A 13,651-nucleotide genomic window follows, 5' to 3' on the forward strand; every position below is an offset into this window, starting at 1 on the left:
AATTTAACTTTTTTTTTTTTCAGTTTGAGACAAAAAAACAATGACAAAAAAAAAAAAAAAAATGACACAACCACCACACAAACGTATAATTTAATCCGAGAGCCTCATATACATACAGCGCACCCTACGCTTGCTATATCCAGGACAACAACAATAAATTAAGCGTGTTGTAAGGTCATGTGCAGCCATTGGGATTCACTTCCCCCCCCCCCCTTCCTCTGTGATTGGTTGTGGCAGACATCCATTAGAACACAATGGCCCATGCATCTCCTAATGTGGAGTGCGGAGGGCCAGTTAAACTTGGAGAAAAGAGCAACACGGATGCCGTGTTTGCCACAAATCCAATTAGAGAGGGTGAACCGCTGAAACATCCAGCCAATCAGCCGCGTCTGACTAATTGGAGTAAACCGAGACTGTGAATGATGGAAGTAAACCAGTCAGTACAGCTGTGCAGTGACCGTGACGCAACGTCTGCCCTGTCCCTCGGTGCACAGGTAAAATACAGCAATACATCACACACACACACACGACGACTTCTCTTTTCTCGTTTGGAAGCGTTTTTACAGGCAGAGGAATGACTTTTCTTTTCTTTCAAAATGAACAAAAAAAGAAAATTAACATTAAAAACAAAAGACAGTTAAAAGAAGAAGACGGAGAGGTCCTCTGTTACATCCCAGAGGTGCTCAGTCCATAAACTTGCGGTTTGGGTTGGCACCGAAGAGAGCCACCCGGATTTCAGGCATCATCTGCAAAAAAAAAAAAAAGGCACAGCGTGGTTAAAGCCTCATTTCATTTTCTCTGTTCACACAAAAGTTGCCGTTTCTTTTTAATGTTAAGTTATGTTGCATCATAACTCATCGAAGGAAAAATGAGCCGAAAAACATTCATTTTCAGTATCATTGTCCAGACGCCGGAACAGAAACAGGAACTTGGGGAGTCCAGAATCAACAGCTGACTTTTTTGCAGCGTGACTCAGTATGACTATCATTTCCGTTTTAATGGCTTAATGAATTAAGGATTTAACGCAAATTAATGGGGAGTAAAAGTTGCTGTTATTTCTTGAGAGCCTGTCTGTCGTAAATACACAGAAATAGCAACATCACGTCTTTCATTTAAAAAAAGAAAAAAAGAAAAAAAGAAAATGCTACATTAGGTAAAGCTACAACTGTGTGCGTTTCAGTGTGATAACATCTGCCGTCTGTTGTTCTCACCTGCTGAGCCATGAGATCCAGCCTGCTCTCCAAGGTGTTGGCGACTTTAATCTTGCCATTGCCGTTGTAGATCTCCACGCCTCCAGAGCTGAGGCATTTCAGTGACAGAAAGGAAATGAAAATGAATGAACCGGCGCTTGCATCGTCGCAGCGGTTGAAGTTTTGCCTCCGAGAAGCTGCTTACATGTCTGGGGCGAGGAAGTTGTCCTGGTCGATGCGGACCTCCAGGTTGGTCTTCACAGCCGCTTTGTAGATCGGGACGTTCTTCTGGATGGAGGCCTGACAAACATCACAAAGGTTTTTCTTTCTTTTTCTTTCTTTCTTCAAACTAAAAGAAATGACTCATGACTTTAAAGCGTACTCTGATCTAAAGGTAATGAAGGGATGTGGCATACAGCCATAAAAAAGATGGACAGGACAACAACATTAGCACTTTCTTTGTGAAACAAATGCAATTTTAAATGCACTCACTGCGAACATTATACTCACTTGTACCAACTGCACATCCTGCTTGCGGCAGCGAACAGTCACTTTGGGCTCCAGGAGCTGATAGAAACCCTAATAAGGGAAATAAAATCACTGCTGACTTGATCCCATTTCCTCCAAGGAACAAATGCAATTCGACCCTATTAATCTCATGATCAAACCTGGCGGAATTAGGTGTTTAGTGATTGCCTTCACCTGATTTCAGCCTGTATTTGAACCCACCTGCAAGAGGAGCCCGTCCATCAGAGCTGAATACCTGGCTGGGTCTTTGGCTACGTTCATCAACCGCTGGCGGGCCTCGTTCAGCATTTCCTGGGAGCGCAGACGACACACGTGAGGTTTTTCCGTTTGCCGCTCTTTGATGCGAGGAAGCTTTGGGGACGTGGCGACGTGCGGCTACTTACCCCGATCATATCATCTCGGGCCTTGAGCACCTTCAGTCGAGCCTGGTTCATCAGGTTAGACATTTGTCTGTTAAACACATTTAGACAGATTGAGTTTCTCAGCGGGGCTGTGTTTGGTTGGTGTGGAAACACTGAGGACTGTTTGGAGAAAGTCACAGGGGAGTCATTGAGGGACGCAGGCACCAAATAAAATTACGGAGCGTCTGTGTCACCCGTACAGATAAATTCTTTGTTCTTAAAAAGGCTCGATGAGGGAAGGGAGGACTTGATGTGTCCTGTGATTCGTCTCCATGACTCACATTTTCTTCTGCTGCTCGATCTGCTTCTCCTTTTTCTCGTAGTACTCCATGATCTTCAGCCTCTGAGTCTGGACCAAGCGACCCTTCTCGATGTTGAACTCCTCCTCAGCCTGCAGGTGGAGACAGAGTTCAGCTTCGTCACAGTGTATCTTTTTGCCAGTTTCACCTAAAACCGAGTGTTTCGTTGTTCATCTTGTTGCCAGGAATTACCTTTTTCATATCAGGTAACTAACAATGCAGATTATTATTGTACCTCATAAATTAAAATCTGTTCAAAGAAATAAGAAAAAAAAAAAAGCACTGTCTGACTTTGACAAAGAGCATGTTTCATTTTTGTTTTACAAGCTGGAACATTTAAGCATTGGGAATGCATAAAATTGGATCAGTATTTAATTTCATTTTATCAGCTCAAAGAATTAAGATACTTTGAATAAACACTGTAACAATCCACAGACCTCAGTTAATTATTTAAAAGTGTATGAAACCACAGGTTGACGTAAAGAACAGAATTACATCAAATGGTCACGCACAAGGACAGGACCTCATACAACTTAATTCAATCAAATTGGAAAATGTAATTTCATCAGTTAACTGGACCAGTTTCCCAGGGAATGTGTTTTTTTGTTTGAAAAAAAAAACAGCAGCAGTTTATCATGTTCGCTGGCGCAAATGCCCTGGACAGAATCTAACACTGGCGCCCTCTTGTGACGAGAATTATGCACTGACGGTCTGACGGCGTTAAAGCCCAAATTCCACGGAAGAAATTTAACCTAATGTGGATTAAAATCAAAACTGTTATTTAGGTGACGATCACTTGGTCCATCCCCTGAGGCATACTCATTTTTTTTTTTAATTATTATTTATTTTTCGCTGATTTCCTGTCACGTCCATGATGCCGAATCCCTCTTGAAGTGATGAAGTGATTCAATCAACTGAGCTGACTATGATTGTACCTTCGCGTCAATTTCTTCTGCCTTCTCATTGGCCTCTTGTTCAATGAAGGCCATCATGTGCTTGATCTGCAGATGGAAAGAAACACTGATCATTAAAAAAGAAAAAAGAAAAAAAAAGAGATAGAGTGTTTTTTCTTACAACCGTGCAATTAATAGCAAAACACTGAGCATATAAACATTTAGGAGTGGAGTGAAAGTGGAATATGATCCCTCAGAGACGTTTTGACACCCTGCTGTGGTGAGACTGTGACACTGAAGTGAGGAATGCTTCGAAATGTCTTCACCGGCGTTCATTTTTCTTTGAGGATATTTTCAATGTTATAAGACATTGAACATTTCCCCCACTGAAGCGTCCTGACGGTGATTCACTCACTCACTCCCAGTTCCTCACCAGGCCCTGACATGAGATCGGTGATCATGTGATCTCGCCTGGGTTGTAAGGGGGGGTGCAGCATGCCCAGCACAACACAGGTCGAAAAATGGCTGCTTCACGATATATTTCTTTCTTTTTTCTTTTTTTTTTAAAAGAAAATATCATTGTTACATACAGACTAGCGTGTGTGGGGAAAACTCAATAATAGTTGCAAACGGCTGTTTGCAACGACGCTAGCACACTGAAGCTCCCTCAATGTCATCCTCCTGGTCACACACACACACTTCTGGCTAATTGTGCAACTATCACGATGTCTTTCCGGTGTAGTAACACAACGGGCAGCACCCTAAGGTTGTAGTTTTTTTTGGCGGCGTCTGTAATTCTTCGAATTTCTGTTATTGAAGGTGAAAATCGCTTCATTACCTGCTTCTGTACGTCGGCATCGCTGAGCGCCATGGTGAAAGCTGTCAAAGATCTTCGGTACCTGCGAGGGGAAATGACGGAGAAAGACGAAATTTAAAAAATAACCCATGCGTCGGGGACGCCATCAACGTTTTCAAAGTGATTTCAATCGCTCAATGTTCGCGTTCAATTTGGAGATATTTACCCGAAAACCACAGAAGACGAGCTATGAAATAATCGCCGCAGTCGTGACTCGTAAAGATGTCTACGGTGGATCAGCTGATTTGCAACGTCACATGATATTTACTTCCGGTCTAGGAGCCAATCGGCTGCAAGAGCAACGCCGAGAAGAGGAAATTAATGGTAAAAACTGGAAATTAATGTTGTGCAGTTGATTTTCACAGCTTACGTAAAAATAATTGTATGTTATTTATGTGTAAATAATTTCTGTTACCTATTTTTTGTTTCGGTAAGCAAAAAATACTATTGATAAATAGCATAACGATTGAAGAAGTGAATATAATAGGCATGCTTTGAAATGTGGGAGAAGATGAAGAATTGGTCATACGACCTAACACCTAATTAATATTCCTTGACCTGGATCTGAAGAAAATTGTCGTAAATGCAGTACAACAGATTTCATAAGTTCAAGAAACAATTCAAGCTCTGCTGTCTTGGGTTCATAGTAACGCCTGTCAACATCATTTTCAGCCACCAGCAACATGAGGAAAGAGAAGTCCAGGATTCAGACACAGCTCCCATCTGTCTCTGAAATGCATACTCCATGCAGTGTCTCCCACTGAGACGAATGATCAGGTGCTGGGACAGGGAAAAGAAAACCTCATGTAGTCATGTAGTCATGTGACATCCTGAGTGGCCCCCTCTGTTTTCACTATTGATAGTCTGGATAGTCATCCTGACTCTGATCACCTAGCAAAGTCGCCACTGGGTGCTTGCTGCCAACTGTTATGTCATGGGTTTGGGAAGAGGGTTGGGTGAGAGGGAGAGCAGCAAGGGGAGGGAGAGAGAGAGGGAGAGAGAGAGAGACTTTTGCACCGCTTGCCCTTGTTATTCCCGTGTCAGCTACAGCATGCGTGTCTGCCTCTCTGTTGTTGTGTCTCCTGGTGTCTGACTGAAAAAATTCCACTTTGGTTTGCAGCATCTGCTTCTCATCCAGCGACTCCTGCCGCACCTTGACAAGAGGACGCAGGTACTGTATGCTGGCATATCACTTCTATTCACGTGGCATAAGCCTGCTGCAAAAACCTTGACGTCTGAGTGTAGATCTTAACTTCAGCCTGGAAGTAATTTTGTTTTTTGCCATTTGGCTATGTTTTCTGTATGCATACATGTGACAGAGCTGTGGAGGCCATTTTGGGTCAGTCTGGCATTGTGAAGGGCAAAATTTCACCTTGCACAGGTCACACAGACTGGCACAGACTGGATTTGCCCCATGCTCTGGTCTTTATTCTTAGGTTTTGAGAGAACAATCGAAAGTTTTAAAAGTTTTGCATTTACTTTAAGACAGAAACTGTGCTCTAAATCATTTCCCAAGTCTGTTAATGCCAGTCAGGGATCAATGGGAATCCAATTACTCAAGTAGGCCAGTGCGGCAGACTCAGCAATGTGGGAGGCATCTGCCAAATCAGGGGAAGGCGGCAGGGCCTGTCATCAAATGGACTTTTAAGATTTTAAAAAGTAACTAAAATCAATTAAATCATCAAAAGCAGTCATTAGCAAGTGTTTTTTTTTAATGCTCTTTGAGGTTCCGCACCGCTGATGTTTGATCAAGGCCTTGTTGACTTTGCTGCTCTGCTGCTCTCAAGAGAGTCAAAAAGTTTAGTTGCACAAAAAAGAGGCACAAAACAGTTTAACTGTTACACAACAACAGGAAGCAAGTTTTCTCTCTGCTGTATGGAAACACAAAAGAAAAAAACCCAAAGATGAACATATTTACAAAGTGAAAGCACACGTGCGTTAAAACTTTCCGTGGTGCCTGCGCATGAAACATTCTTATAAACAAACTCTCGTTTGCAGATAAAATACTTCACATGAATCACATAGGAGCATCAATACTGAGCATTTAACCACAGCGACGGGAACAACGTGAACCGCAGCATGTGGAAAACACGGCTGGGCTGGTGTGGTGCTGACTGAGTGTGACTGCCAAAAAAATATGGGTCACTGGTATTTAATCGTTGATGTGAGGGTTAATATAGTGCAGAGGCCAGAGCTGGACAGGACTTCCTGTTTGGATCAGCTGTGAGCTTTGAAACTGTTGTATAGCATATACATTAATACTGCCTTTTAATTATAAACATATACAAATTTTGTATCATGTGAATACTGTTGCGATGCTCAAGAATTGCATTTGGGATAAAAAAAAAAAAAGAAAAAAAAAGAATACAATTTTTATTTATTATCTACCATAAAAGAGATGGACTGGACTTGTGGCATTAAAGAATTTACACAATCTAAAAACTTATTCTAGTATTTCCATTTCATGTTGCAACCTCACACGTCATGTGAAATTAGTGGAATAGCTTCCACTGTTGGCTGACAGATGGGTGATGTATGCAGCCACTAAACATAGAACGCAATGCAAGTTTGGGCTATAGATAGCTGCAGCCACTGCACCACCGAGAGGTAACTTTTTCCGACCACAGTCTCGTAACGAACTGGGAACGATTACAGACAAACCAGTTGCACGAAGTGGGGCTTTTTTTTTTTCTTTTTTGGTTTCTTGTATTTGTTTTATTTTGTTTTTAAGCCACTGATTAAAAGTAACTGAAAGTAGTGACTAAATGTGACTGGCATTCAACTATGATTTAATACCTTAAAGTTGCAGTTTGAATTATTTTTTTTTCATAACCTGTGTTTCATGTAATTTGTGTATTTATTTGCCTGTTTACATCGGACATTTTTGCAAGCATTGTAACAGCTCCATCAGACCCTTCAAATCAAACATATTTTGAAATATGAAATGAACACATTGCACATTTTTCTTTACTTAAAGGTTAAATGTGGAATATTTTGAGATTTCTGAGAAGAAACAGTGACATCCAGTGGTTACATTTTAGATTACAGCACTCCTTCTCTTAAGTCCCTTTAGGGACTCCGTACCTTCCCTCTACCAAGCTTGCCAGTCAACTACTTCACCCTAAGTACGAAATGCGCTGTCAGTCGGACTGGATTGTCAATTCCCAGCTTCCACGGAAAAAGGGCAGTGCAAGATGGCAGCTAACTGGGAGCAAGACCCTTGATCTTTATATGATCTTATTTACATATAAGAACCGTTTTATTGGTAGGAAAACCAAATTACTTTTATTAAACTGTGAGTATACACTTTTATGTATGTATTTATTGACTGTATGTTAAGCTTTTACTAATATAAAATTAAATCAAATTAATTAGTTGTTAAATTTGGCTTAAAACAAGCTAAATTTCACACACTGGACCTTTAAAACACACTTTGTCCAAAAGCTGAAGTCACAGTGCAGCAGTTAAGTTTTGCATTTTGTCCCTTCAGCATCCATCCTTCATTCTGGAGGGGAAGGCCCAAGTTGAGTCCAGCAAGGGGGATGGCGGCAGCCAGGAGGCCACCTCCCTCAGCCCCAGCCCTGCTACTCTGCCCCTGACCCACACAGAAAGCCCCGGAGCCTGGCAGAGCGAGAGCCTGATGGCTGAGTCCTGGTCCACCATGGGTGACATGGACCCAGAGGACACCAAGAGCCTGGACAGCAGCGACGGAGCAGCCTTGATGGGGGAGGAGAACCACTCCTCCAACTCCGATATGGTCCACCTGGAGCACGAGGACGCCGAAATGCTTGAGGAGGTCGAAAAGGCTGGAGAAAGTGCAAAAAGAATGGAGGAGGAGGAAGAGGAGGAAGAGGAGGACCTGCAGACAAGTGTGTTGAGCGTTCTAGGCGGGGAGCGAGAGCTGCGTGAGCTCAGGGCGGTGGAAGAGGACCAGGACCTCCACGCTCCAGAAACTGAAGGGCTCCTGGTGTCAGCGGAGGAGCCACAAGTGGAGAGGGAACCCGCAGAGCTCATGCAAGTGGTCCCGCCCATGGCTCTGCCTGCGCTGCCGATTGTCAAGCTCCATCCTCCCTCCACCACATCCACCCCGGCCCCCTCCACCACAACTTCGGAAGCCGAGGAGCCTTACTCCACCCAGGGGCTCCACCCTCCTTGCATTCTCGCACCACTGGCTGCTGCCGGGACCTCAACAGAAGGTGGCGAGCGATCGGAATTCTCGCCGGTCCCTCTCACAAGTGCAGAGGAACATTCAGCCGAAGCCTCGACAGCGCCGACTCCAGCAAAGACCAAACCTCTGAGTTCCACTGAGATGCTGTGTGGAGGTGCCGTTGTCGTCGCCATAGTGGGGGTTGTTGCTTACGGTGCAGTGGCCTACTGTAAAAAATAGAAATCCTCTGTTTTGGCCACCTTTCAACACATATCTTTTGGGCTTTTTTTTGATATATTAAAAAAAAAAAATCCATGTCGCTTTTCTCCCTGAATTTCTGGAGTCTGTTCTTTCTCACTCTTACGGGTTATTGGTTCTGGTGTTTTCCTTTTTCCCTACCTCAGCTAACAGCTGAGGACAAGGCCTTTTTGTTCAGCAGATAGAAGAGCTCTGGGAGGACAGGCAGTGCAACATCAAAATTGAAAATGGAAAATGAAACAAGGCACAATTTTCTTATGACCTAATGACACAAGTGAGTGAAGCCAGGGAACTATAAAAAAAAAAAGAAGAAGAAGCACTTTCTTCTGCGTGCCTGTGTTTAAAGAGAAACCCTTGGGTGAAAATAGCGATGCCCTTTGACCCTGCTGTGTAAGGAGAGCAGCAGACTTTAACACAAGCAGTAAATTCAACTGTGGGGGGGGGGGCTCAAGTTAATACAAGCTTGACTGTTCTGTCTGCCTTTTAAGATCTCTTTTGCGTGGAAATCGAAGACAAAATGGCCTGCCTTCACTATCAACATGCGTTTAGGTTAGCTCGCTATACGGCCCCCTGCTGGCGTGCTCAAATAATTTCAGAATTTTCGCAATGAAGCCCCAAAAAGATCACCAGCTGCTTTGTTTGTGATGAGCAATAGGAATTCTGATAAAGGGTATTAAATGTCCAAACGACCTCCACCCCCGACCCCTCCCCCCAATCCTCTCTCCAGGATGCAAACATGATCTCGCAGACAATGATTTTATCTCTGCGGTTACACCAGCATTCAGGCCCGCAGTCCAATTATGCACCAGTGGCTTTGACACTTCTTGATTTTCGTCGGGTGCCAGTAAATTTAGACGAACAATAGGCCTTGGTGCGCTGCGGTCGGGCCCGCCGTTCCCACATTGGCGTTGGCGTCAATGCCGCCATTGAACTGAGAATGGGGAAGGAAAGTGCTTCTTTGTTTGCAGAGATAAGGCTGCAGCGTATGTGTACTGTCACATAAAAATATACAGCGATATGTATTCAGCCCTCTGCCACCCGCCACCTGGTCATAAACATGACCAGGTAATAAACATGAATTCACTGGAACTGTCAACAGGTCAACCAGGTAAGAGCCATAAGCACATGGACATAAATCAAATGGTTAATTGACAGACAGACAGACAGACAGACAGACAGACAGACAGACAGACAGATAGATAGATAGATAGATAGATAGATAGACAGACAGACAGACAGATAGATAGATAGATAGATAGATAGATAGATAGATAGATAGATAGACAGACAGACAGATAGATAGATAGATAGATAGATAGATAGATAGATAGATAGACACACTATACCCAAACACACACACACACACACACACACACACACACACACACACACAGAGGTTCCGGTGTGAAATTTATGGAGTTGATTTGACAGAGGTCTGGCCCAGGACAAGGTTTGTGGTTCTTTGTTTTTTATCAGCAAGCTGCAAACGCAGGAAACACCCACTAACACTCATGCACACGCACATTTGCATGCTTGCACAATGCACGCGCACGCTCTCTTTCCTCCCTTGCACACACGCAAAAACACAAACAGCTTAATTTCTCTCGTTTTTTTTTTTTGCAAAGGTGTTTCTGGTTAAAGATGTTTGGAAAAACAAAGAAAACAATGATGAACAAAAAAAAATCAAATTTTCTCTTTCAGCGCTTCTATAATCTATGCATCTCTATTTGTCCCTAGTTGACTTTGTTTGCGGGTCACTTTTCACGCCTGTTGCTCTCCACTCTTAACTGGAATGAAAGGGGAACTTTAGGAGCCAGTCAGTTGATATTTAAAACCACACGGCTAAGATAAATTAACTTCTCAAAAAGCCGCTGCTTATTTGTGCAGGGGGGCAGGAGGGGTGGCAATAGAGGTGCATTCACATTATTAACCATCAACGTTTACAATCACCTTTTTATGTGGGGCAGTGTTTATGGCATTCTAGTCAATTGGAAATTAAATGGCTATGACTCTAATTTTTCATCTGACTTCAGAACCTGCAGCCTCTGGTAAAATGATGAAATAACTTGTGAATTAATGAGAGCAAAATAAAAGGAAAACATGATTTGTTTATTTTATTTATTTGTACTTGTTTATTCATTCATGAATTATTGTTTTATTTCTGCAAAACTATTGAGATGTTTCCAAAGGGAGGAAACATAGATTTTGTTAAAGAAAAAAAAAAACGTGAAGTCAAAAGCAAACTTTGCTGAGCTTAAGCTGTTGTTTTTTGAGCTTTTCGTCAAATTGTTTTTTTTAATAATTTAATATTTAGTGGCATTAATCAATCAAATTGCAAGTGTTAAAAATAGAATATTAGATTACGTTTTTTCCTTAAAAGGTACAAAATTATAACTGTTTGAAAAAGTAATTTACACCAAATTTGTAAATAGATGTGAATCAAAAAATAAAACAATAAATGGCCCTTCACCTCTGCACGAGAGTGAATGAGTGTAACTAAAGCCGAGCAACAACACAGGCAGGGAGAAATCTCCATGCAAATGTGCACTTTATCAGCAGGGGGAAAAAAACAAAGTTCACTTGTGTAGGATTTCCCGCACTTATATAAGCTCAAATTTCAAATTACAGAAAAGCGTATTACTGAGCAGCAAGTGAGATGTGTGCGTTCGATGAATATCTCTCCTGCTATGCAAATGTCCAGGTCACACCGCGGATCGGCGGTGTGCCTGGAGTCAAGTGCACAAGACAAGAGGTTTTTGTCGTTGGCTGATAGTGATCTCCACCATGAGAGTCAGCGCAATGCTCAGGTGTCTGTCTGACCTGTGCCTCCCAAAAAAAAAGAAAAAAAAAAAGAAGAAGTGCAATGTCGAAGCCGACTGTGACGTTGACTCATTTAAATTGACTGGCCTCTGTCAATGTCGCCGAATAACAGACCGAGGGTGGTGGAGGTCTGCAACATATATATACCTGTCTAAACACTGCACACCTGTATCAGCAGCCGCCATGGCCTCGATTGAGAGCAACACTCAGACGTTCAAGATGGTGAGTTGGAGGGGCGCTGGACTTTTGTGCTACCACAGTGAAAGATAATGAGTGTGATTTCTGACAGGTAATCGGAGAAAAAAAATGGTGTTGTGCTCGTCTCGTTCTAGACTTCGTTTGACAGCGACATCAATCAGCACTTCCAGGACGCCATCGACGTGATTCAGCAGCATTCAGACAATCCGTATTATGATTCAGGTACAGTGGATGAGCGTTTTTTGGATCTAAAAGTCCCTCGGTTGACAGTTGAAAATGTATGGCATTTACGGCTGAACTGCTCAATGATTTCAAGAACACATGGTCAGAGTGAGGCTCATGGGCTTATTTCATGCTATCTGTCACATCAATTTCTCTTTAGATTACACGTATTACGAGAGTCTGGCTTCCCAGCAGCAGTGTCAGATCTCCTGCTGCCTCATCACTCACCCGCCCGACGTACCGACCACCGTGTGTGAATGGAGCGACATGGCTGTAGGTGCACAAATCCCGTCAGAAAGACACCGGGGGACGGAGATCTTTGCACTTCCACACTCTGAATTCCTTGTCTTCCAGCAGCAGCCCTGGCCTCAGGTCATGCCTGACGTACCCCTGAGTCACACCGCACTGAGCGAATCGCCACACTTCATCTCGGTCCTGCCACCGCCGAGGAGCAGCAAAGGTAGCGACCTTTAACAATCCATCAATCCATCGCAATCATTCTCTGGCAGTTCCCAGCGCTAAATCCAAGAACCTCCCGCCTCGCTCAGGTCGAAAGAAGCTCCGGCTCTACGAGTACCTCCACGAGGCCCTGAACAACCCCAACATGGGCGACTCCATCCAGTGGACGGACAGCGGCTGCGGCACCTTCCACTTCATCTCCAAGAACAAGGAGAAGCTGGCCGAGAGCTGGGGCCAGCGCAAGGGCAATCGCAAGACCATGACCTACCAGAAGATGGCCCGAGCCCTTCGCAACTACAGCCGCACCGGCGAGATCAGGAAGGTCCGACGCAAGCTGACCTACCAGTTCAGCTCCGACATCCTGCACAAGTTGGGCACCGCGCCGGCGCCCTCCTGCCACACGGTCGCACCGGAGGAGGCCCACGGCAGGTCGCAGATGCAGGCCGAGCAGAACTACTGCGGCACGGCGGCACTGGACTGGCACGGCTGGTACGGACACTACCAGCTGCAGGACGAGTCCGACGTGACGAGCGGCTTCACTTCGCACAGCATGACCAAACTGTGAGCGCCGTCCGACCACGCGAGTCGGAGAGACTGCCCGATAGCAGACATTGCACACTGATTGACGTTTAATTTCCGAGTGGATCAACAAAAAAAAACTGTCTTGATTAGAAAAACCTTTTATGTAACGACGAAAATGATAATGAAAATTATTGTTTTGTTTGTATTATAAAATGTTTGTATGCTTGGAAAACAATGTCTTTTTAGGGTATCGCTGTAGATAATTGTAAATACTTTCATACTGAATAAAATAATAAGAAAGAAATACTTTTATCCTTATTATCTTTGATGATGAGCCTTTGAGTTCCACTGTGAGCGCAGCATTAAGAACTGAGCTATAGCTTGAATTAATATAAACCAATAAAGGAAGAGTTTTTACAATACAGTAGTAGTTTCACATATTTTTGCAAAAAAACAAAACCACGATAAATGCAGAAATACATGTGCATACATATATGTAACCATTAAGAGAATAATCTCAGGCTATTTAATTTAAGACCACACCATGAGGCTCAGTTGCAGGTACTTTTTATTGAGCTTTAATTCTTGAACTTTACCTCTTTACCTTTTATTTTGCTCTTAATAAAAAAATAAAAAAAACGCAATCATAAGCACTGCTGCGTGATCACTTCTAAACTTCTTGATGACAATATCAAGATCAGGCTCCTATCTACATTTTTACATATTTACATTTTTGTGCAGAAGTATTAACAGAAAACTGCGGTCACATGCCTCAAAATCCGCAAGTAGGAAAAAAAAACTCTTTCTCTCTCTCTCTCACACACACACACACACACACACACACACACACACACACAC

At 43.3% G+C, this 13,651-nt stretch overlaps 3 protein-coding genes across 4 annotated transcripts; 2 read left to right on the plus strand and 1 right to left on the minus strand.

The window, feature by feature from the left end:
* Positions 1–208: 208 nt before the first annotated feature.
* Positions 209–4,467, minus strand: atp6v1e1b (ATPase H+ transporting V1 subunit E1b). Its single transcript, XM_076030064.1, has 10 exons — positions 4,334–4,467; positions 4,150–4,210; positions 3,354–3,419; positions 2,401–2,510; positions 2,102–2,168; positions 1,920–2,009; positions 1,701–1,769; positions 1,396–1,490; positions 1,212–1,299; positions 209–746 (listed from the first exon to the last, which is right to left on the minus strand). The coding sequence occupies exons 2-10, from the start codon at positions 4,180–4,182 to the stop codon at positions 684–686; spliced, it is 681 nt and encodes a 226-aa protein (XP_075886179.1). The 5' UTR covers positions 4,183–4,210; positions 4,334–4,467; the 3' UTR covers positions 209–683.
* Positions 4,468–5,169: 702 nt separating this feature from the next.
* Positions 5,170–8,648, plus strand: LOC142890797 (uncharacterized). The gene is made up of 2 exons (XM_076030065.1): positions 5,170–5,338; positions 7,658–8,648. Exon 2 carries the CDS (start codon positions 7,808–7,810, stop codon positions 8,552–8,554), a length of 747 nt encoding a protein of 248 aa, XP_075886180.1. The 5' UTR covers positions 5,170–5,338; positions 7,658–7,807; the 3' UTR covers positions 8,555–8,648.
* Positions 8,649–11,474: 2,826 nt separating this feature from the next.
* On the plus strand, positions 11,475–13,110 carry spic (Spi-C transcription factor (Spi-1/PU.1 related)). 2 transcript variants are annotated; one of them, XM_076029879.1, is made up of 5 exons: positions 11,475–11,614; positions 11,725–11,812; positions 11,973–12,085; positions 12,167–12,272; positions 12,361–13,110. In XM_076029879.1, exons 1-5 carry the CDS (start codon positions 11,576–11,578, stop codon positions 12,834–12,836), a joined length of 822 nt encoding a protein of 273 aa, XP_075885994.1. In that variant the 5' UTR covers positions 11,475–11,575; the 3' UTR covers positions 12,837–13,110. The 2 variants fall into 2 exon arrangements, with proteins under 2 accessions (XP_075885994.1, XP_075885995.1); XM_076029880.1 differs by having other exon boundaries at positions 12,170–12,272.
* Positions 13,111–13,651: the final 541 nt, after the last annotated feature.

The sequence above is a fragment of the Nelusetta ayraudi genome, unplaced genomic scaffold (assembly GCF_046127955.1).
Source record: "Nelusetta ayraudi isolate G7.1 ecotype Tasmania unplaced genomic scaffold, CSIRO-AGI_Nayr_v1 ptg000027l, whole genome shotgun sequence".
Classification (NCBI taxonomy): Eukaryota; Metazoa; Chordata; class Actinopteri; order Tetraodontiformes; family Monacanthidae; genus Nelusetta; species Nelusetta ayraudi.